At 53.4% G+C, this 25,174-nt stretch overlaps 1 protein-coding gene across 4 annotated transcripts in view; it reads right to left on the bottom strand.

The window, feature by feature from the left end:
* The window catches only part of ATRNL1 (attractin like 1), a 635,347-nt gene that overhangs the window by 512,054 nt on the left and 98,119 nt on the right, over positions 1-25,174 (bottom strand). For all 4 annotated transcript variants that reach the window (XR_011318566.1, XR_011318567.1, XM_069754362.1 and 1 more), the window contains exons 8-10: positions 19,941-20,196; positions 15,419-15,602; positions 11,383-11,537 (exon numbers count right to left, since the gene is read on the bottom strand). Coding sequence is in view for 2 of the 4 variants with exons in the window: in XM_069754362.1 (XP_069610463.1) it covers positions 11,383-11,537; positions 15,419-15,602; positions 19,941-20,196 (595 nt within the window). In the remaining 2 variants the exon portion in view is untranslated. The remainder of the gene's footprint in view (positions 1-11,382; positions 11,538-15,418; positions 15,603-19,940; positions 20,197-25,174) is intronic.

Genomic DNA, 25,174 nt, shown 5'->3' with positions numbered 1-25,174 from the left:
ATTACTCCCTGTTATCAGCCATTACTGGGGGGGGGGGGGGGAGACTGTAGGACGGGAGACTACAATCTATTACTCCCTGTTATCAGCCATTACTGGGGGGGGGGGGGGGAGACTGTAGGACAGGAGACTACAATCTATTACTCCCTGTTATCAGCTATTACTGGGGAGGAGACTGTAGGACAGGAGACCACAATCTATTACTCCCTGTTATCAGCCATTACTGGGGGGGGGGGGGGGGGGGGAGACTGTAGGACAGGAGACTACAATCTATTACTCCCTGTTATCAGCCATTACTGGGGGGGGGGGGGAGACTGTAGGACAGGAGACTACAATCTATTACTCCCTGTTATCAGCCATTACTGGGGGGGGGGGGGGAGACTGTAGGACAGGAGACTACAATCTATTACTCCCTGTTATCAGCCATTACTGGGGGAGGAGACTGTAGGACAGGAGACTACAATCTATTACTCCCTGTTATCAGCCATTACTGGGGGAGGAGACTACAATCTATTAATCCCTGTTATCAGCCATTACTGGGGGGAGACTACAGTCTATTACTCCCTGTTATCAGCCATTACTGGGGAGGAGACTACAATCTATTACTCCCTGATATCAGCCATTACTGGGGAGGAGACTACAATCTATTACTCCCTGTTATCAGCCATTACTGGGGAGGAGACTACAATCTATTACTCCCTGTTATCAGCCATTACTGGGGGAGGAGACTACAATCTATTACTCCCTGTTATCAGCCATTACTGGGGGAGGAGACTGTAGGACAGGAGACTACAATCTATTACTCCCTGTTATCAGCCATTACTGGGGGGGGGGGGGGGGGGGGAGACTGTAGGACAGGAGACTACAATCTATTACTCCCTGTTATCAGCCATTACTGGGGGAGGAGACTGTAGGACAGGAGACTACAATCTATTACTCCCTGTTATCAGCCACTACTGGGGGGGGGGGGGGGGGAGACTGTAGGACAGGAGACCACAATCTATTACTCCCTGTTATCAGCCATTACTGGGGGGGGGGGGGGGAGACTGTAGGACAGGAGACCACAATCTATTACTCCCTGTTATCAGCCATTACTGGGGAGGTGACTGTAGGACAGGACACTACAATCGCTTTATCATGGGGGCCATGACTACAGAATATGAGGACCATCATGGCCGCCACAACACTGGGGCACAGAGATTACTGAACGCCCCACGGTCTCAGTTCTGTGTGCTGCGGATTCACGGACATCAAAGGATTAATATTTTTTGAAGATACAATTATCGCTCATCAGAGTGCATTATTCAGCGACGGTTGGCGGTGGTGTTTACCTTGCGATGGTCGCCGCTCTGAAATCAGCGTCTTTTATTCCGCGGAATCATTCTCTAAATAGAAGTTTTATGTTCATTAGAAGTCCATTAATGTTAAGAACTAATGAAGGTTCTGGGGATGAGAGAGGGAATTGATTGTATCAATCTGTGAGAATTGTCCGTGCGGCAGCCGTCCCCGGGATTCCCTGGACAGACAAGCTCTCTGTGGTTCCTCCAATCCGATGCTGATCTGTGCCGGATTATCAGATGTCCTGGATTATGTAACGCCCATGAAAGTCATACGTCAGATTATAGGAAATGGATCTGCTCAGGATTCATCAAAGTGACTCCAACTCCAAGAATCCATCTAATGGAGAGCAGAGGATGGAGGGGAGGAGGGGGATGCAGCTGCAGCAGTGCAGGAGCTGATTGGTTCTGACATCACAACAGAAAGTGCGGAGAGGTTCGTCACAATGTATCAGTGCAGTTCAGACCCCGGTTACATGTTTTTCCGTGGTGCCATGACCTTCGGATAATGGTGATGCCCAGAAATTAAATTCTTCTTGCAGGTAAAACTGAGGATCCATAGTGAAGTCAATCTCCATGGTGAAGGCAATGCACACAGCTGCCTTGAAGACCGGTCGTTACAATGTATCAGACCGGAATCCAGGTTCTTTATGTCAGAGACCGGATACAATTGTGACAAAACTAACCCTCCATGGCCAGCACAAGGTGTAAGAGCATGCCCCATTCACTGACAGCAAGCAGAGATGCTGAGAACGCAGAGGAAGTGAAACAAAACCTTTATTACACTTCTATTGTAACCATCGTGGCCCCAGGACGCGGCTCTACGTGTCCTGTCCACACAGCGGTCCTGGCATCAGTCCTGGCACCCGGGGGGCCGATGCCTCCGCTCCACCCGCCGTCCATGGGCACAGTACATTATAACAGATGGCTGCGCACCTGACAATCTGCTGGATGCCGCCGAGCGCCGGAGATAAACAACGACCACAGCCAACGTTCCCACAGACGCCAAGCGGACAAGGTCAGAGTAATGGCGGCACCAGCAGCAGCGAGGGCGAGGAGAGTGGCCACCGCCGAGGAGCCCGGGGAGGGCACTACCTAAATAATAAGAAATACCAGGAAGATGCCCAACTACAGAGCATGAGAAATATCATGGCCGCTCAGCCGTATGACGGGCGTAGGAAATCCTCTATGATTCGCAGTTATCAGCCGCTGGACGCTCCCGTGCAACATGCTCAGAGGGTCCTGATCCTGGGGGGCGCAGCGCTGGCTGCGGGGGGCCGGGAACTGCAACTCATTGACTTCAGTGTCCAGTGAAACATGAGCACAAGATTGATCAGCGCCGCCGTCTCCACCGAGGACCGCGGCATCACGTCCCCCCATAATCAGACCCCCAGGACACAAAACCGAGGGGCCGACTGCAGCCAGCACAGCGCAAACGTGACAGGCAGGGACCGAAAAAGGCTGCACAGAAAGAAGAACGTGGCCGGGAATGGAAGGGTTAATAGTTTATATTTATCAAAAGTAACAAAGATCCACCATGGAATCAGGAGGAGTCTGATCAGCCATCAAGAGCGAGGAGTCCGGGGGTGAGGACCGGCCCGGACCCCCAACTCACATCAGCCCGCCTGTCTGGGCTCACAGGAAGGATCCAAGATGTCCGGAGCCCCCGCCGGCCGAGAGCCTCCGTAACCAGTGTACAAGTGAGGAGAAGGGATGGAGGCGACGGGCGGAACCAGATACTGATGATGGAGGTGACGGGCGGAACCAGATACTGATGATGGAGGAGACGGGCGGTCACCAGATACTGATGATGGAGGAGACGGGCGGTCACCAGATACTGATGGAGGCGACGGGCGGTCACCAGATACTGATGATGGAGGAGACGGGCGGAACCAGATACTGATGATGGAGGAGACGGGCGGTCACCAGATACTGATGATGGAGGTGATGGGCGGTCACCAGATACTGATGATGGAGGAGACGGGCGCTCACCAGATACTGATGATGGAGGAGACGGGCGATCACCAGATACTGATGATGGAGGAGACGGGCGGTCACCAGATACTGATGATGGAGGAGACGGGCGGTCACCAGATACTGATGATGGAGGAGACGGGCGGTCACCAGATACTGATGGAGGCGACGGGCGGTCACCAGATACTGATGATGGAGGAGACGGGCGGTCACCAGATACTGATGATGGAGGAGACGGGCGGTCACCAGATACTGATGATGGAGGAGACGGGCGGTCACCAGATACTGATGATGGAGGAGACGGGCGGTCACCAGATACTGATGATGGAGGGGACGGGCGGTCACCAGATACTGATGATGGAGGTGACGGGCGGTCACCAGATACTGATGATGGAGGTGACGGGCGGTCACCAGATACTGATGATGGAGGAGACGGGCGCTCACCAGATACTGATGATGGAGGTGACGGGAGGTCACCAGATACTGATGATGGAGGAGACGGGCGGTCACCAGATACTGATGATGGAGGAGACGGGCGGTCACCAGATACTGATGATGGAGGAGACGGGCGGTCACCAGATACTGATGATGGAGGTGACGGGCGGTCACCAGATACTGATGATGGAGGAGACGGGCGGTCACCAGATACTGATGATGGAGGAGACGGGCGGTCACCAGATACTGATGATGGAGGTGACGGGCGGTCACCAGATACTGATGATGGAGGGGACGGGCGGTCACCAGATACTGATGATGGAGGAGACGGGCAGTCACCAGATACTGATGATGGAGGAGACGGGCGGTCACCAGATACTGATGATGGAGGGGACGGGCGGTCACCAGATACTGATGATGGAGGTGACGGGCGGTCACCAGATACTGATGATGGAGGTGACGGGCGGTCACCAGATACTGATGATGGAGGAGACGGGCGCTCACCAGATACTGATGATGGAGGTGACGGGAGGTCACCAGATACTGATGATGGAGGAGACGGGCGGTCACCAGATACTGATGATGGAGGAGACGGGCGGTCACCAGATACTGATGATGGAGGAGACGGGCGGTCACCAGATACTGATGATGGAGGTGACGGGCGGTCACCAGATACTGATGATGGAGGAGACGGGCGGTCACCAGATACTGATGATGGAGGAGACGGGCGGTCACCAGATACTGATGATGGAGGAGACGGGCGGTCACCAGATACTGATGATGGAGGTGACGGGCGGTCACCAGATACTGATGATGGAGGTGACGGGCGGTCACCAGATACTGATGATGGAGGAGACGGGCGGTCACCAGATACTGATGATGGAGGAGACGGGCGGTCACCAGATACTGATGATGGAGGTGACGGGCGGTCACCAGATACTGATGATGGAGGAGACGGGCGGTCACCAGATACTGATGATGGAGGTGACGGGCGGTCACCAGATACTGATGATGGAGGTGACGGGCGGTCACCAGATACTGATGATGGAGGAGACGGGCGGTCACCAGATACTGATGATGGAGGAGACGGGCGGTCACCAGATACTGATGATGGAGGTGACGGGCGGTCACCAGATACTGATGGAGGAGGAGACGGGCGGTCACCAGATACTGATGATGGAGGAGACGGGCGGTCACCAGATACTGATGATGGAGGTGACGGGCGGTCACCAGATACTGATGATGGAGGAGACGGGCGGTCACCAGATACTGATGATGGAGGAGACGGGAGGTTACCAGATACTGATGATGGAGGAGACGGGCGGTCACCAGATACTGATGATGGAGGAGACGAGCGATCACCAGATACTGATGATGGAGGTGACGGGCGGTCACCAGATACTGATGATGGAGGAGACGGGAGGTCACCAGATACTGATGATGGAGGAGACGGGCGGTCACCAGATACTGATGATGGAGGGGACGGGCGGTCACCAGATACTGATGATGGAGGAGACGAGCGATCACCAGATACTGATGATGGAGGAGACGAGCGATCACCAGATACTGATGATGGAGGAGACGGGCGCTCACCAGATACTGATGATGGAGGAGACGGGCGCTCACCAGATACTGATGATGGAGGAGACGGGCGCTCACCAGATACTGATGATGGAGGTGACGGGCGGTCACCAGATACTGATGATGGAGGTGACGGGCGGTCACCAGATACTGATGATGGAGGAGACGGGCGCTCACCAGATACTGATGATGGAGGTGACGGGCGGTCACCAGATACTGATGATGGAGGAGACGGGCGGTCACCAGATACTGATGATGGAGGTGACGGGCGGTCACCAGATACTGATGATGGAGGGGACGGACGGTCACCAGATACTGATGATGGAGGTGACGGGCGGTCACCAGATACTTATGATGGAGGAGACGGGCGGTCACCAGATACTGATGATGGAGGAGACGGGCGGTCACCAGATACTGATGATGGAGGAGACGGGCGGTCACCAGATACTGATGATGGAGGAGACGGGCGGTCACCAGATACTGATGATGGAGGAGACGGGCGGTCACCAGATACTGATGATGGAGGTGACGGGCGGTCACCAGATACTGATGATGGAGGTGACGGGCGGTCACCAGATACTGATGATGGAGGTGACGGGCGGTCACCAGATACTGATGATGGAGGTGACGGGCGGTCACCAGATACTGATGATGGAGGTGACGGGCGGTCACCAGATACTGATGATGGAGGTGACGGGCGGTCACCAGATACTGATGATGGAGGTGACGGGCGGTCACCAGATACTGATGATGGAGGTGACGGGCGGTCACCAGATACGGATGATGGAGGTGACGGGCGGTCACCAGATACTGATGATGGAGGTGATGGGCAGTCACCAGATACTGATATTACTCTTTTCTTCTTTTCTGCAGTTACATAGGACTGCAGGTAACATCCACTCCTGTGCTGTACATTTAACCCCTCGCTCGTTGTCCTTGTTCTGGTCTCGTACAGTCCGTATTCGCTGTACGTTGCTGCTTCTTCGGATCTTCTTGGTGATAAATCGCCGGTGATTTACAGCCATTTTCCCAGCGAGCGCCATTCTTACTAATGAGGGATCAGCCGTGTTCATTACTCTGCTCCTGCCCCAAAACGCTTGTAAAGTATTTTACAAGCGTAGATGAAGATGAAGTGATGAGTAAATGTCCGCTCTGCAGGATAACACATCCAGCCACCATTTATGACACTCCAGTCACCTCCAGAGCTGCAAATACTCTGCAGGAACAGCCCCCACTCATGGGTAAAGCTGCAGTGTGGGAACAGTGGTCTCTGCACTGGGAGTAGTGGTCATCACTCGGCTGCTGTTTTAGCGACAGTGCGGATAGATTCCAAACATCAGTCAGCAGAATTGTCAGCGCAGCTCTGGATGTGAGTGGAGTCGAGGACCCCAGATAGCGGCATCAGGTTGTTGTACTTTTGCTCCTCTCTGTTCCTCGCGTGTCCGGGGTGACCTCCGCTGTACGCGCCGCGTTCTTCGCTGCGATCACCTGGGGCTGTGACCGCGGGTTTTATTTCACCTTGTGCATCAATCAAACTCTCGTGATGAGAACGTTCCCTGACAGTCGGCACCTGTCGGCCCGAGAGCGACATCTGTTGCGGTGATGTCCTCCTGGCCGCTTTCCACCGCACATAACACGGTCAGCGTTACTCGCGCTCCAGCGATGCCTCCGTCCAATTTCAGAGTGATCGCCATTGTTCTTAAAGGGACGGCAAGGATGTGAGATCATGGGTCTACCCCCGGCCTGACATGCAGACAGGACCGGCAATATCTCCCTGACACGACTCGCAGGCTTCTCCAGGCCGCGGTGTGCCACATCTCGTTATGTAGAATTACGACCCCGCGTTACCCCCGACTCTGGAACACGGGGCCGCAGACTGGACGGCGCTTACAGGGGGACACGTTCCCCTTTAAAGCTCGTTCCAACCATTTTTAAGATTTTTTTTCTAAAAGAGGCCTAGAAAAATATTTGGTGGAAAAATAATAGTGCAGCCGATTGCTCTGCAGCGGATCCTGAAAGAAATAAAAAAAATAAAAAAAACTGCAAGCCAAGCAACAGACTACAGGGAAAAAGGTAATAATGATCATAATATTTATAGATCAGTCGGAAAACAGAGAGGATGGGTAGGTGGTAGACGGATGAGGAGATATAGGGCGGTGCAGCACTGTGGAGAGGACGGGTAGGTGGTAGACAGATGAGGAGGAGATGTAGGGCGGTGCAGCACTGTGGAGAGGACGGGTAGGATGGTAGACAGATCAGGAGGAGATGTAGGGTAGTGCAGCACTGTGGAGAGGATGGGTAGGATGGTAGACAGATGAGGAAGAGATGTAGGGTGGTGCAGCACTGGAGAGGACGGGTAGGATGGTAGACAGATGAGGAGGAGATGTAGGGTGGTGCAGCACTGTGGAGAGGATGGGTAGGATGGTAGACAGATGAGGAAGAGATGTAGGGTGGTGCAGCACTGGAGAGGACGGGTAGGATGGTAGACAGATGAGGAAGAGATGTAGGGTGGTGCAGCACTGGAGAGGACGGGTAGGATGGTAGACAGATGAGGAGGAGATGTAGGGTGGTGCAGCACTGTGGAGAGGACGGGTAGGGTGGTAGACATGAGGAGGAGATGGAGGGCTGTGCAGAACTGTGGAGAAGGAAAAGTGATTGACAGATAAGGAGGAGATGTAGGGTGCTGCAGCACTGTGGAGAGCACGGGTAGGGTTGTAGAGATGAGGAGGAGATGTAGGGTGGTGCAGCACTGTGGAGAGGACGGGTAGGATGGTAGACAGATGAGGAAGAGATGTAGGGTGGTGCAGCACTGTGGAGAGGATGGGTAGGATGGTAGACAGATGAGGAAGAGATGTAGGGTGGTGCATCACTGTGGAGAGGATGGGTAGGATGGTAGACAGATGAGGAAGAGATGTAGGGCGGTGCAGCACTGTGGAGAGGACGGGTAGGTGGTAGACAGATCAGGAGGAGATGTAGGGCAGTGCAGCACTGTGGAGAGGACGGGTAGGATGGTAGAGATGAGGAGGAGATGTAGGGCGGTGCAGCACTGTGGAGAGGACGGGTAGGATGGTAGACAGATGAGGAAGAGATGTAGGGTGGTGCAGCACTGTGGAGAGGATGGGTAGGATGGTAGACAGATGAGGAAGAGATGTAGGGCGGTGCAGCACTGTGGAGAGGATGGGTAGGATGGTAGACAGATGAGGAAGAGATGTAGGGTGGTGCAGCACTGTGGAGAGGATGGGTAGGATGGTAGACAGATGAGGAAGAGATGTAGGGTGGTGCAGCACTGTGGAGAGGACAGGTAGGATGGTAGACAGATGAGGAGGAGATGTAGGGTGGTGCAGCACTGGAGAGGACAGGTAGGGTGGTAGACAGAGGAGGAGGAGATGTAGGGTGGTGCAGCACTGTGTCTACCACCTACCCGTCCTCTCCACAGTGCTGCACCACCCTACATCTCCTCCTCATCTCTGCCTACCACCTACCCGTCCTCTCCAGAGATGAGGAGATGTAGGGTGGTGCAGCACTGTGGAGAAGACAGAGTGGTAGACAGATAAAGAGGAGATGGAGGGCGGTACAGTACTGAGGAGAGGACGGGTAGGTTGGTAGGCAGATGAGATGTAGAGTGGTGCAGCATTGTGGAGAGGACAGGTAGGGTGGTAGAGATGATGAGGAGATGTAGGGTGGTGCAGCACTGTGGAGAGGACGGGTAGGGTGGTAGACATGAGGAGGAGATGGAGGGCTGTGCAGAACTGTGGAGAAGAAGGAAAAGTGATTGACAGATAAGGAGGAGATGTAGGGCGGTGCAGCACTGTGGAGAGGATGGGTAAGTGATAGAGATGAGGAGGAGATGTACGGTGGTGCAGCACTGTGGAGAGGACGGGTAGGGTTGTAGAGATGAGGAGGAGATGTAAAGTGGTGCAGCACTGTGGAGAGGACGGGTAGGATGGTAGACAGATGAGGAGGAGATGTAGGGTGGTGCAGCACTGTGGAGAGGACAGGTAGGATGGTAGACAGATGAGGAGGAGATGTAGGGCGGTGCAGCACTGTGGAGAGGATGGGTGGGGTGGTAGGCTCAAACTCTTGCAAGGGTATGCGCACATCGCATCTTTTTAAGGCAGATTCTGTCTGGATTCTACTGGAAAAATCTCCACAAAAGCATTGCATAAAATCAGCACAGTGCACAGCAGTGTAAAATGTCTGCGCTCATGTCCCAGCTCATGTGGCCTCTTTTCACTACTTCATGCTTAGGAAACTTCCATGCGGTTAATAGAAATAGCAGAAAGGAGAAGATGCCAGTGGTGGAGCTGCCACAGAAATGATGACACCACCGCCGGAGCAGCCATTACAGAAAGTTCGTCCTATAGATGGCGTGTGCACACGGATGCGGCGTCGGGGGGGTTTTGGCGTCGGCAGCCGTGCGGTCGGACAGAGGTTTCCTGCAGGATCAGCTTCACACCACCGACCACGTTCTTTCTTCTATCAGCCGTGGATTTGACTTGTCTTGGAAGAGTTTTACAAACAGTTTTTGATGGCGATTAGGGGAAGGATCAGTTCCAAAAAACCTAAAAATGTCAGTGTGAACACAGCCTGATGCTCCCTCATAACCTGCAGCTCGTGAAAAGAGGATGATGGGAGTAGTAACTTTCAGGGCACCGACCCCCCACACTATAGGGAGCGTCCCCACATTCAGAGGCATGAGCCTGCACTGCATTGTTACGTGATGCCCCCTGGTGGACTGGTGTAGAATGCAGCCCCTACTTTTCACCAGCCGTATAAATAGACATTTCCCCTTTAAGAGGAATCGGCGTTTCCGTATTTTTCTTGCTTCTATTTTTTGCTGGGACACAACATACTGCTTCTGCCGCTCTCCTTTCATCGGGAAGCGATGGCGACTTATTAAATCTAATCCATCTATTTAGCGCCGTTCTGGTGGCGGCCGATGATTCATTCTGTAAACAGTCGCAGTCCCATGTAACGATTCGCTGGTAAATGAGCCCTGCTTTTCCCGGACACAATGGCGCGGAGGTAAAGTGGCTTCATCTGTGAACATAACAATCCGGGCGGCTTTGTGCTCCGGGATGAATGGCGCTTGTAAAATGAGGGCGGCTCCGCGGAGCTAATGGGATGAAGCGCTCCGCTATCGGAGGAGTGCGCGGGGAACGAGGCTTTCACTTGGCGCTGATTGCCGCGGACGCTCCGACACCTGACGGCGGCTCGGCTCGCCAATCCCAGCTAATCAAGCCTCCCATTAATGGCGGCGGAGTGCTCGCTGAACACGGTCATTACCGATCGGAGCCGGAGAAAAGCTCCTAATAATGGAGAGGAGGAAGCGGCACAATAGTGCGGAGCCGAAAGCCGCGCGCAAAACAGCAGCTCGCTGCTTCCTCGGGCGCAAGAGGGATGTGTGGCGTCATTTACTATCAACAGAAAGGAGCAGGAAATCAACAGCCCCATTGTCTGAGAGCATCCATTACTGCCCCCGCCATCGTGAGAAACGGGGCCACCAAGTGGCCGATCAACAGCCAATCCCACAGCTGCAATTGTAGGGTCCAGAGCCGAGCGATGAATTATAGCCCTCCAGTCACCTCCAGAGCTGCACTCACTCTGCTCTTATATTCTTACATCATGTCTTATCCTCCAGTCACCTCCAGAGCTGCGGTCACTGTTCTGCTCCTACACCAGGGCTTCACCACTGTTTTTCGGCGCTGTCGCCGCGGTCTAACCCCCGTTGTTATACATGGAGCGCAGGGTCCTTACAGCTATGGAGACGACTGACTTCCTGCGGTGATAAATGTGCGGCGCTCGGTCATCTGAGGGACGGGGAAACATATTGGGAAGACACTAACCCTGCGGAGCAGAACTCACAAGACCCCCATCACTGTTCCTGCAGAACTCCTGTAATCCGGCACTGATAAGCCCAATAGCTGCAGGCAGCACTTGTTACACCTGTCCGATAATCCGGAGCCGGACTGGCCACAGAGATACCGGATTAAAGGAATGATGAGCTCGGGGAAAGGGTTAATTCTGGCCCTGCTAATCTGGGGCCCGGGGCACTCACCGATGTCGTAGGCCAGGAAGTCAGCGGAGAAGCACTTGGCGCCGTTGCTCAGGGACGTGTCGTTGTGCGTATTCCCACCAAACACCAGCATGGCGCCGCTGATCAGCACCGAGGAGTGCAGGTACCGCGACAGAGCGCTCTCCTTCAGGATCATCCTGGAAAAGAGGGAGAAGTCAGAGGTAACCACAGACATAACACCACGTCCTCAAGATCTCTGCTCCGGCACTGAATGCAGCCTCGGCCCGGAGGCCGGAACCTGTCCTGATCCAACACCGCACAGCTTGGGGTTTGTTACAGTGTTCCAGAGAGCTACACACAGCACGAGCGCACCTCTCCCCTTGTTACTATTCTATTGTTCATCCATCACCCCCAGAGCAGCATTCCTAATTCTTCTATTACATACTTCCCATCACCTCCTGAGCAGTATTCTTTATTCTACTGTTACAAATCTTTTCTCACCTTCATAGCAGCATTCTTTTCTTAATTCTGTTACAGATCTTGTCACCTCCAGAGCAGCATTCTTAATTCTACTGTTACAGATCTTCGGTCACCTCCAGAGCAGCATTCTTAATTCTCATGTTACAGATCTTCTCTCACCTCCAGAGCAGCATTCTTAATTCTCATGTTACAGATCTTCTGTCACCTCCAGAGCAGCATTCTTAATTCTCATGTTACAGATCTTCTGTCACCTCCAGAGTAGCATTCTTAATTCTCATGTTACAGATCTTCTGTCACCTCCAGAGCAGCATTCTTAATTCTCATGTTACAGATCTTCTGTCACCTCCAGAGCAGCATTCTTAATTCTCCGGTTACAGATCGTCACCTCCAGAGCAGCATTCTTAATTCTCCAGTTACAGATCTTCTGTCACCTCCAGAGCAGCATTCTTAATTCTCCGGTTACAGATCTTCGGTCATCTCCAGAGCAGCATTCTTAATTCTCCAGTTACAGATCTTCTGTCACCTCCAGAGCAGCATTCTTAATTCTCCGGTTACAGATCTTCTGTCACCTCCAGAGCAGCATTCTTAATTCTCCGGTTACAGATCTTCTGTCACCTCCAGAGCAGCATTCTTAATTCTCCGGTTACAGATCGTCACCTCCAGAGCAGCATTCTTAATTCTCCAGTTACAGATCTTCTGTCACCTCCAGAGCAGCATTCTTAATTCTCATGTTATAGATCTTCTGTCACCTCCAGAGCAGCATTCTTAATTCTCATGTTACAGATCTTCTGTCACCTCCAGAGCAGCTGTTCCTGTTACGAGTGTGGAGTTCTGCATAGATAACAGGGACGCCGTCACCATTGTCCCCTTCCACACTCTGGACCTGCAGGGATGCCGTCACTAGCCGCAGCTACTGAGGATTATTTGGAGAGGACAGTAACAAACCCTCAGCTGTGAGAAGTAACAGGGCAGTTGGGGTGCTCACTTCCCATTCACTGACAACAAGCAGAAACGTTGAAATCTTAAGTCCAAACCTGCAGCTTCTGCGTGTGAGATGTGAGGATGCTGTGACCCCGGAGGAGACGCCGTGAGGCCGCGGACCCGTCACCGTACGGAAAACCGTAAACCGCAACCAAGAAGGTCAAACTATAAGGAGACACTGAGTGTGGAAAGGTCGGCGTGCCCGGGGCCGGAGGTGCCCTTTCTGGGGTAACAGATTTGCTTAATTCTCGCCCCGCGGTGGACGCACGTTACACTGTGGCTTATGAATAAACCTTCGGTCAGTGAGCGCTGCTCCGGGGGTTAATCGTCCAGGAGTCCTGCACCAAATGAGCAGGGAACATGCCGCACAATCTGCAGATGACCAGCGGTGCGGCACCTTTAAGCCTGCGCCCTGCAACCGCTTCTTAAAGGGGAAGTGCACCCTTACACATCATGAAGCAGAGGAAAATCCAAGCTGAGGCCCCCAGACACTATCCCCCTCCCCCAGTAGTCGGACCCCCGGTCAGGTGGGGGTGTCGTGGCCTCTCTAAGCACAAATTAAACCAGTGATTGAGAATGTAGCGAGAGACGGAGAGTAATCAAAGAGGCGCTGGGAAGAAAAGGTCAATGTGAGCGGCGTGAAGCGCTGCGGACAGTCGTCCCGTCAGGATCCGCGGGATCAGGAGCTTACGGCCGTGTTTGTGCAATCTAATCCCAAGTCTGCCAAGCAAAGCGCAGATGTGAGCCTGCTTAACCCCCGCGCTGCTGGACCACGGCACAGCTGGAACTTAAAGGGATCCTGCCACATTGAGCGGGGGCAGCGGAGACGGGTCATGTACAGGAAGAAAGGATTCAATCGTATGAAATCTCTGCTCCTTCTGTGCCCAGGAGTCCAGGGGGCGGGCAGAAGTAGCTGTCAGTCACTGAGCAGGACCGCCCACTGGACTCCTAAACGTTAACACGCCGCCTGCAGAAAGCCCCACATGCTTTAAGAGCAGCAGCAAGGTGACAACCAGACCCCAGAGGGGGGGGGTCACACAGCGAACAGAAGACGGCGGCGGCTTCCCCTGATCACGCCGCGCTCCCTCCATTAATACAGTATGGTCCGAGGTTCCCCGCAGCTTCCTAACGGACTCTACAATTGTCAGGACCTCTGCTAGCTGTCGGCCCTCAGGGGCCAAAAAACGGAACAGCCCACAGATCAGGATCAAGATCTTTTCTTACGTGAATGGATTTATTTTAGGCTACAATGTGTTTTTGTATTTGGTTTTCATTATTAATGTTGCAGCGTTTCCGCTCTACAACCGCCGTGCGGCGCTGACTATTGCTGGCTGCAGAATGAGTAAACTGTATGTCTGCCAGTGAGCTCCGTCTACAGCTGGTGACCCTGGTTGGTCCTTTCTGGGCTTCTCCCAGATTATTACCGCATCAAAGTGTGCCGCAAAATAAAGAGCCTGAAAAAAAGAATTTTAGCCCCAAACTCATACACTTAAGCAAAAAAAAAAATGTCCCCAAAAAGTGGACAACCCTAGTGTCCTATTCACACTTCTGAGGGTTTGTTACAATTTCATCCGGTCTACACAAACCCCTGTGATGTATGAACTCCAGACTAAAATACATCTCTGAACTGACACATTGTAACAAACTGTCGCTGTTTAAATCATCCAGACTGGATACATTGTAACAAACGCCCAGCTGTGAGGAATAGGAATGCATTGACAGTAATTACTGTGTATTGGAAACCTGACACACTGTAACAAACCATCCTGCAGCCTCCAAAGACCAAAATCACAAGACGCCGGCGCGCAGGTCGTTACACAGAATATCAGCTGACTACACTGTGCGCCAGGCAGTGGCCCAGGAGCTTGCACTCTATGCACCGTCCTGTGACTATGGGCCCAGGAGCTTGCACTCTATGCACCGTCCTGTGACTATGGGCCCAGGAGCTTGCACTCTATGCACCGTCCTGTGACTATGGGCCCAGGAGCTTGCACTCTATGCACCGTCCTGTGACTTTATGGGCCCAGGAGCTTGCACTCTATACACCGTCCTGTGACTATGGGCCCAGGAGCTTGCACTCTATGCACCGTCCTGTGACTTTATGGGCACAGGAGCTTGCACTCTATGCACCGTCCTGTGACTATGGGCCCAGGAGCTTGCACTCTATGCACCGTCCTGTGACTTTATGGGCACAGGAGCTTGCACTCTATGCACCGTCCTGTGACTTTATGGGCACAGGAGCTTGCACTCTATGCACCGTCCTGTGACTTTATGGGCCCAGGAGCTTGCACTCTATGCACCGTCCTGTGACTTTATGGGCCCAGGAGCTTGCACTCTATGCACCGTCCTGTGACTTTATGGGCCCAGGAGCTTGCACTCTATACACCGTCCTGTGACTATGGGCCCAGGAGCTTGCACTCTATGCACCGTCCTGTGACTATGGGCCCAGGAGCTTGCACTCTATGCACCGTCCTGTGACTATGGGCCCAGGAGCTTGCACTCTATGCACCGTCCTGTGACTTTATGGGCACAGGAGCTTGCACTCTATGCACCGTCCTGTGACTTTATGGGCCCAGGAGCTTGCACTCTATGCACCGTCCTGTGATTATGAACCCACCATGTCCTGATATTGACTTCGTATCGGTACAGGTCGTCCACAAGGCCGTACTTGTTCCCTGGCAGGGCCTTATATCCTCCATGCACGTACACAGACTTGGTGATGGGGTCATACACGCTGGTGTGGCCGTAACCTCCTTGTACAATGGCCCCCCGCGTCTCCGGCACCAGCCACGTGTTGGACCCTGAAAAATAGCCATAGAAAGGAAACAGTCAAGAAGGTGTTAGGAGTGAGGAAACCATCAGCAAGCAGGTGGAACCAGAGATTATAATCGTATAAACGGTTAGATTGGCCGCCTGCCGCGCAGCATTGAGGGTCTCGTGTTCCAGTTTTACAAGGATTACATGAAAATTTCAGTAAAACCAATGTGGCGTGACATGATCTGATAACCACCAAAAGACCACCAGGGATGACCCCATAAAGCTCATCACCACGCCAGACCCCAGAGTCGCCATCATTAACCCCTTCACTTTCCAGACCACCAGAGCTGTCCCCATTAACAGCTTCATCATCCCAAACCACAGACGAGATCATTAACTACCCTAGACCACAAGGGACGGCGATGGGGAAAAGCTACTGTGCCCTCTGCGGACCGGCGCTGTGCCTTCTGGGGCCCCATGCTGTGCCCTCTGTGGACCGGCGCTGTGCCCCTTGGCCCCGTGCTGTGCCTCCTGTGCCCCCATCCTGTGCCCTCTGTCGACTGGCGCTGTGGCCCCGTGCTGTGCCCCCTGTGGCCCCGTGCTGTGCCCCCTGCTGTGACCCCGTGCTTTGCCCCCTGTGGCCCCGTGCTGTGCCCCCTGTGGCCCCGTGCTGTGCCCCCTGCTGTGGCCCCGTGCTGTGCCCCCTGCTGTGGCCCCGTGCTGTGACCCCGTGCTGTGGCCCCGTGCTGTGCCCACTGTGGCCCCGTGCTGTGCCCACTGTGGCCCCGTGCTGTGCCCACTGTGGCCCCGTGCTGTGCCCTCTGTGGCCCCGTGCTGTGCCCTCTGTGGCCCCGTGCTGTGCCCTCTGTGGCCCCGTGCTGTGCCCACTGTGGCCCCGTGCTGTGCCCACTGTGGCCCCGTGCTGTGCCCACTGTGGCCCCGTGCTGTGCCCACTGTGGCCCCGTGCTGTGCCCACTGTGGCCCCGTGCTGTGCCCACTGTGGCCCCGTGCTGTGCCCTCTGTGGCCCCGTGCTGTGCCCTCTGTGGCCCCGTGCTGTGCCCTCTGTGGCCCCGTGCTGTGCCCTCTGTGGCCCCGTGCTGTTCCCACTGTGGCCCCGTGCTGTGCCCCCTGTGGCCCCGTGCTGTGCCCCCTGTGGCCCCGTGCTGTGCCCTCTGTGGCCCCGTGCTGTGCCCTCTGTGGCCCCGTGCTGTGCCCTCTGTGGCCCCGTGCTGTGCCCTCTGTGGCCCCGTGCTGTGCCCTCTGTGGCCCCGTGCTGTGCCCTCTGTGGCCCCGTGCTGTGCCCTCTGTTGGGACACATTGGACCGTGTAATGGAGGCCTGTGCGTCCACAGTATAACCCCCACCCTCCGCCTGGCAGGATCGGCCGCACCACGAGTCACCTTGAGCCTCTCACTCAGCGCCGCGGAGATTTTATGAGATATTTCTAACCGAAACCAAAATAAATTTCCCTCTGGACTGAAGTGAAAAAAAAGGAAAAGCTTTATGATCCAAGTGAGTAAAACTCTCCATATAATTCCCCTCCAGAGATTTATGACGGCGCTGGCAGCCATTACAGGGAGCGCAGGAAGAAAGGGCACTCATCGTCCCTGGCATCGTCCACGGCGAGAGGGTGGGGGTCCGCACTTATGTAGGGACCCCCCAACCATTAACCCCTGCGCTCACAATGAAGGACTTCATCCATTACTGAGAATGGACCAGAGAAGAAGAACAGAACACTGCAGAAATAAAGGGACAGCGGCCAAAATCAAGACACAAAGCGTCCACCAGCAGAATAGTGAGCGCAGCTCTGGGGTATAATACAGGATGTAACTCAGGATCAGTAATGTATGTACACAGTGACCGCACCAGCAGAATAGTGAGTGCAGCTCTGGAGTATAATACAGGATGTAACTCAGGATCAGTAATGTAATGTATGTACACAGTGACTGCACCAGCAGAATAGTGAGTGCAGCTCTGGAGTATAATACAGGATGTAACTCAGGATCAGTAATGTAATATATGTACACAGTGACTGCACCAGCAGAATAGTGAGTGCAGCTCTGGAGTATAATACAGGATGTAACTCAGGATCAGTAACGTAATGTATGTGCACAGTGACTGCACCAGCAGAATAGTGAGCGCAGCTCTGTAGTATAATACAGGATGTAACTCAGGATTAGTAATGTAATGTATGTACACAGTGACTGCACCAGCAGAATAGTGAGCGCAGCTCTGGGGTATAATACAGGAGGTAACTCAGGATCAGTAATGTAATGTATGTACACAGTGACTGCTCCAGCAGAATAGTGAGTGCAGCTCTGGGGTATAATACAGGATGTAACTCAGGATTAGTAATGTAATGTATGTACACAGTGACTGCACCAGCAGAATAGTGAGCGCAGCTCTGGGGTATACTACAGGATGTAACTCAGGATCAGTAATGTAGTTACACAGTGACTGCACCAGCAGAATAGTGAGTGCAGCTCTGGGGTATAATACAGGATGTAACTCAGGATCAGTAATGTAATGTATGTACACAATGACTGCACCAGCAGAATAGTGAGTGCAGCTCTGGAGTATAATACAGGAGGTAACTCAGGATCAGTAATGTAATGTATGTACACAGTGACTGCACCAGCAGAATAGTGAGTGCAGCTCTGGGGTATAATACAGGATGTAACTCAGGATCAGTAATGTAATGTATGTACACAGTGACTGCACCAGCAGAATAGTGAGTGCAGCTCTGGAGTATAATACAGGATGTAACTCAGGATCAGTAATGTAATGTATGTACACAGTGACTACACCAGCAGAATTGTGAGTGCAGCTCTGGGGTATAATACAGGATGTAACTCAGGATCAGTAATGTAATGTATGTACACAGTGACTGCACCAGCAGAATAGTGAGTGCAGCTCTGGAGTATAATACAGGAGGTAACTCAGGATCAGTAATGTAATGTATGTACACAGTGACTGCACCAGCAGAATAGTGAGTGCAGCTCTGGAGTATAATACAGGAGGTAACTCAGGATCAGTAATGTAATGTATGTACACAGTGACTGCACCAGCAGAATAGTGAGTGCAGCTCTGGAGTATAATACAGGATGTAACTCAGGATCAGTAATGTAATGTATGTACACAGTGACTGCACCAGCAGAATAGTGAGTGCAGCTCTGGAGTATAATACAGGATGTAACTCAGGATCAGTAATGTAATGTATGTACACAGTGACTGCACCAGCAGAATACTGAGTGCAGCTCTGGAGTATAATACAGGATGTAACTCAGGATCAGTAATGTAATGTATGTACACAGTGACTGCACCAGCAGAATAGTGAGCGCAGCTCTGGGGTATAATACAGGATGTAACTCAGGATCAGTAACGTATGTTCACAGAGACTGCACCACCCAGAGAATAGTGAGTGCAGCTCTGGGGTATAATACAGGATGTAACTCAGGATCAGTAATGTAATGTATGTACACAGTGACTGCACCAGCAGAATAGTGAGTGCAGCTCTGGAGTATAATACAGGATGTAACTCAGGATCAGTAATGTAATGTATGTACACAGTGACTGCACCAGCAGAATAGTGAGTGCAGCTCTGGAGTATAATACAGGAGGTAACTCAGGATCAGTAATGTAATGTATGTACACAGTGACTGCACCAGCAGAATAGTGAGTGCAGCTCTGGGGTATAATACAGGATGTAACTCAGGATCAGTAATGTAATGTATGTACACAGTGACTGTACCAGCAGAATAGTGAGTGCAGCTCTGGAGTATAATACAGGATGTAACTCAGGATCAGTAATGTAATGTATGTACACAGTGACTGCACCAGCAGAATAGTGAGTGCAGCTCTGGGGGATAATACAGGAGGTAACTCAGGATCAGTAATGCATTTATTGTGTATGATGGCGGCTGATGGTTTCGTATAATTCCGCCTTTCCCGGTGTTCCTCTGTAATGTGCGGTGATGCTGTAGATCTCACAGGACGCGGCTCGTGACCATTTCTTGCTTTGATCTTTTCACAGATAATCGGAGGTGACTGATCTGAGACTCCGCGGGATGTGACATGACCCGATCGCCCACTGGTCGCCTCTGCGGAGCGCTAACTGTCAGTCCCAGGTGATAGGTTACATGTATGTTAGTGACTGATGATGATGATGGCCAGCGGACTCCTCTCTGCCTGGGCTGACAATAAGGGGGTTAAGACATGACCCGGCGCCCCGTGCCAACCTGCTATCAGCGGCCATCTACCTGCATGGCGCTGCCCCATCTCACCTATGGTAAATGCACTTGGATAACCCTGGTCTCCCCTTCCTCTGGGGGGTTATGCACGATCCCCTCCCCCACAGGACCCCCGGTCAGTGCAGGACTCACGCAGGTAATACTCCTGGACGTTGCTGATGTAGCCGTAGATGGAGGAATACCCGAATATGACGACCATGGCCACCTCGCGGCTCTCCAGCTCCAGGATGTGCGCGGTGTGTCCCTCCACTGCGTAATGCTGCCCGTGATTCAGGACCTGCGGGGTCCGCGTGCTCCACGACTTACTGGAGATGTCGAACACCCAGAGCTCATTGGTGACGTTCCCCCCGCCGGCCTCAATCTTCCCTCCGTACATGTAGATTTCATCCTGTAGGAAGAAGAACGCGGACGGTATTATATCACATAGCGGCACAACGTCGGTGGGCAGAACTGCCAACACCAGGAGGATTGGAGTAGTCGTGTGCTGCGGACCAGCTGGGACGGACGCTGAGATTCTGGGGGCACAGGCCCGGATTATTATCTACTTTATATCTGCGGTGATTTATGGCGCCGGCCGCTTCCCCGGGGCAGAACTGCCAATACCAGGAGGATTGGAGTAGTAGTCGTTCGCTGTGGGCCAGCTGGGACGGACGCTGAGATTCTGGGGGCACAGGCCCGGATTATTAGCCACTTTGTATCTGCGGTGATTTATGGCGCCGGCCGCTTCCCCGGGGCAGAACTGCCAACACCAGGAGGATTGGAGTAGTAGTCGTTCGCTGTGGGCCAGCTGGGACGGACGCTGAGATTCTGGGGGCACAGGCCCGGATTATTAGCCACTTTGTATCTGCGGTGATTTATGGCGCCGGCCGCTTCCCCGGGGCAGAACTGCCAATACCAGGAGGATTGGAGTAGTAGTCGTTCGCTGTGGGCCAGCTGGGACGGACGCTGAGATTCTGGGGGCACAGGCCCGGATTATTATCTACTTTATATCTGCGGTGATTTATGGCGCCGGCCGCTTCCCCGGGGCAGAACTGCCAATACCAGGAGGATTGGAGTAGTAGTCGTGTGCTGCGGACCAGCTGGGACGGACGCTGAGATTCTGGGGGCACAGGCCCGGATTATTAGCCACTTTGTATCTGCGCTGATTTATGGCGCCGGCCGCTTCCCCGGTGTCACCCTCCCTCTCCATATCCGCGTTCTCTGGGTTTATTGTGACAATGTGTCAGTGGCGCCTGTCTCCCCCATAAGTGATGGCGCTGAAGGCGGTGCACACGGTGGGATAAGTTGGATAGAAGCCCCCCGTGGAGGGTAATTACAGGCAGATGGCGGCCAGAGGATTAACAGGTTTTTATCCACCATAATCTGATATTAAACATTAGGTCTCAGCGAGCGGCGGCTCCGCATCAGGGCGACGATTCCCAGAACAAAGCGAGGACACGGAAAGTCAGACCGCGGGAGTGTAATGCTACACACCGGATGGTGGGGTCTGCAACGTGCACGTGGCTGGGGGAGCGTCTCTCCGGATGTACCGGCTTTGACTGTGGTGGGGGAGCGGCGTCAGCGGAGCAGCAGGTCACAACTAACTCCTGTGCCCACTGCTAAAGAGAAATGAATATTCCCTGCATTCCACGCCCATGGGCGTGGAGGGCAGTGAATACTCATTTCTTTTTAATAGTGTCTTGGTATGATTGGCCCACATTCCGCTCCTGGTATGCATGGCCCCATCCTTATAAAACAACATTACACTTACCTTCCCGGCGCTCCCTCACAGCATCTTGTTCCCGTTCCTGCAGCTGCTTTATGTTTCTAAGCAGAGCACAGCTGCCGGAATACTCCATGCTCTGCACCCCGGGACTGTGCGTCCAGGGAGCTGAATATTCAGGAAGCCGGCGGCTGACACCGTAAAAGCTACTGAAGAGCAATGAATGCTCACTGATCTCTGCGCACACAGTCCCGTCGTGCAGAGCACTGAGTATTTCGGCAGCTGTGCTCTGCTTAGGAGCAGCTCATGACGTCCCCGCCGTGTGCCGATTACAAGCATAAAGCAGTTGCTGACATCGGGACAAGATGCTGCGAGGGAGCGCCGGGAAGGTAAGTGTAATGGTTTGGAGTGTTTTATGTCTTCTGATGGGGCCAATCATAAGGATGGGGCTCTGCATACCAGGACAGGGATGAGACCATGCATACTAGGAGGAGATGGGGGCTGCATACTAGGATAGGGATGAGGGGACCATGTGGATGGGGATGAGGGGACCATATATACCAGGATAGGGGATATGGAGTACAGAATTGACCACTTTTTTGCTGCAATTTTTTTCCCTAATTTCCTCCTCTAAAAACCTAGGCGCGTCTCATGGTTCAGTGCATCTTATATAATACGGTATATCCATGCTGAGGGGCCTCGGGCCACGTCCTCCAGTCAGCGCATTGGAGACACTGAGGCCGGAGCAGAAGCACAGAGTCGGCGAATGGGACCGAGGGGAGTATGTGGTTGTTCTTTTTTTAGTTATTTATGTATAGAGCATGTTTGGCTGCACATGGGGAGGCTATGGGGGTCTTACTGTGGACATGGGGGGCTGTGCGGGCCTCATACGATATACACAAGGGGCCGTATTCGGGTTCAGACGATATACAGGGTATTGTCAGCATACTTAATTCTGCTCAATATTGAGTGATAATTAATATTAATAATTATATGTTGATATTATTGAGCTTAATTAATTTCAGCCTATCGGTTCGGCCTCCACAACAGTCACGGTCTCATTGTGGCCCCTTGGGAAAATAAATTGCCCACCCCTGCCTTAGGCAGTATAGAAAACCTGAATAACGGACGCCGCACAATGTGAACGTTCCAATGAAAACTATGTGGCTGATATAGGAGGTGCCCAGCACTGGACGTCCCAGGCCTTCCTCAATGCTATGGGGCCCAATGGGGACAGTCCCCTCCGTACATGACAGAATAGAAAGTACCTGCTAGTCACCTAACTCCAGCAGAATGAGAAGTGCAGCTCTGGAGGTGACTGGAGGATAAGACACGATGTTAGAGCAGAATAGTGAGTGCAGCTCTGGAGGATAAGTCATGATGTTAGAGCAGAATAGTGAGTGCAGCTCTGGAGGATAAGACACGATGTAACAGCAGAATAGTGAGTGCAGCTCTGGCGGATAAGACAGACTGATCAGTAGTCACAGAGCTGCTCGCCGTCGTGCGGCCATGGTTACACTTTGGCGCTCGCCGTCATAACTCCTCATACAGGAGAATAATCTGTAACTGACAGATAACGCAGCTCATAAATCAGCGCCGGAGCTCGCAGCCGCCCGTCGTCCCGGGATTAGTATCAGTCTCTGGGATGTATCTACATCGTGGTGACAGCGAGCGTCTCGCGGGAGATCGTGTCACCTGGCGCCGCTCCGCTGATGATCCGCCGCAAATCTGTCAGATAAGAAGAATCGCTGAAACAGTGTGGATGAATTCCATATAAACACAATAAGGAGGCGTCATGTCTCATGATCCGTGATCTGCCCGAGACCTACCTGGGATCTGCCCGAGATCTACCTGGGATCTGCCCGAGATCTACCTGGGATCTGCCCGAGATCTACCTGGGATCTGCCCGAGATCTACCTGGGATCTGCCCGAGATCTACCTGGGATCTGCCCGAGATCTACCTGGGATCTGCCCGAGATCTACCTGGGATCTGCCCGAGATCTGCCTGGGATCTGCCTGGGATCTGCCCGAGATCTACCTGGGATCTGCCCGAGATCTGCCCGAGATCTACCTGGGATCTGCCTGGGATTAACCACTGTAACAAGTTCTTACTCCATAAAGCAATCAGACAGGGGACGAGCTGATGAATTCATGAGGTGCAGACAGAGAGTCCAATCGCCCGAAAATCACAGCCGCCCCCATGTGTGTGACCGGCAGATCCTATGTGTGGGGGCCACAATAATCTCCCCCAACAACAGAGGCGTGTAATCATAAATGTGCAAACCTGGAGGAAGAGGAGACGTCTGCAGGTGACAGCTGCTCTACTACTCCCTGTTATCAGCCATTACTGGGAGGGACTGCACTCTATTACGCACTGCTAGGAGGACCACAGACCGCCTCTCTTCTCCCCAGGAGGAGGACCACAGACCGCCTCTCTTCTCCCACGGAGGAGGACCACAGACCGCCTCTCTTCTCCCCAGGAGGAGGACCACAGACCGCCTCTCTTCTCCCCAGGAGGAGGACCACAGACCGCCTCTCTTCTCCCCAGGAGGAGGACCACAGACCGCCTCTCTTCTCCCCAGGAGGAGGACCACAGACCGCCTCTCTTCTCCCCAGGAGGAGGACCACAGACCGCCTCTCTTCTCCCCAGGAGGAGGACCACAGACCGCCTCTCTTCTCCCCAGGAGGAGGACCACAGACCGCCTCTCTTCTCCCCAGGAGGAGGACCACAGTCGGCCTCTCTTCTCCCCAGGAGGAGGGCCACAGACCGCCTCTCTTCTCCCCAGGAGGAGGACCACAGACCGCCTCTCTTCTCCCCAGGAGGAGGACCACAGTCGGCCTCTCTTCTCCCCAGGAGGAGGACCACAGTCGGCCTCTCTTCTCCCCAGGAGGAGGACGAGGTCATGACTGGATTCTCATGTGCTGGAACAAGCTGGGAGAGTCGGGGCAGAGCCGACAACAGGGAAGTGGTCTCTCAACACGGCAGAGGATTCCCAGAACAGAGGCCGGAGTGTTGGGCAGGAAGAGGAGGAGCGTTGACTGCTGAGGGAGATCAGAGAGCTGTGGATCTAAACTGGTTTTCTTTTGGGGAGGATGAACCAGTGGAGAAGAAAAAGAGGAAGAAGACGAAGGAGACTGCACGGGAGGTGAAGAGTCACAAATATGTACCAGTGTCTGAGTCACTTTCCTGTGTCGACATCTCCACCTGGGTTGGACGATACGGCGACATCGTCGGTATTCCCGAGAAGACCCTCGGAGAGCATGGTATCTGGTCAGGAGCCTGGACCTTTATAGTGAAATTGAAGGTTTCAGGAAACACTGTTACCCATATCCCTTCCTCAACATTTTTGGGGAGGGACAGGATCTTGATTTTCTACCGGGGGCAGCCTAAGGTCTGTCACAGGTGCGGCAGCCCCACACACTTCAGTGCGCAGTGTACCACCCAGAAATGCGCACTGTGTGGACCTCGGCCATATCGCTGCGACCTGTGGCAGGATTAGGTGTAACTTGTGTGGTGACCTCGGTCACCCGTTCAGTCGCTGTCCGCGTTCCTTCGCCAATGCGGTCCTGAAAGCGGCGAGTGTGGGACAGGCGAAAGCCGGGACCAATCTCGCCGGTGAAGGGACCAGCAGAGGCGGAGGAGGCAGGGAACCGGTGAGGAGCA

This window comes from Ranitomeya imitator, chromosome 2 (genome assembly GCF_032444005.1).
Source record: "Ranitomeya imitator isolate aRanImi1 chromosome 2, aRanImi1.pri, whole genome shotgun sequence".
NCBI classification, from domain to species: domain Eukaryota; kingdom Metazoa; phylum Chordata; class Amphibia; order Anura; family Dendrobatidae; genus Ranitomeya; species Ranitomeya imitator.
This window is presented reverse-complemented; position numbering and strand designations above follow the sequence as displayed.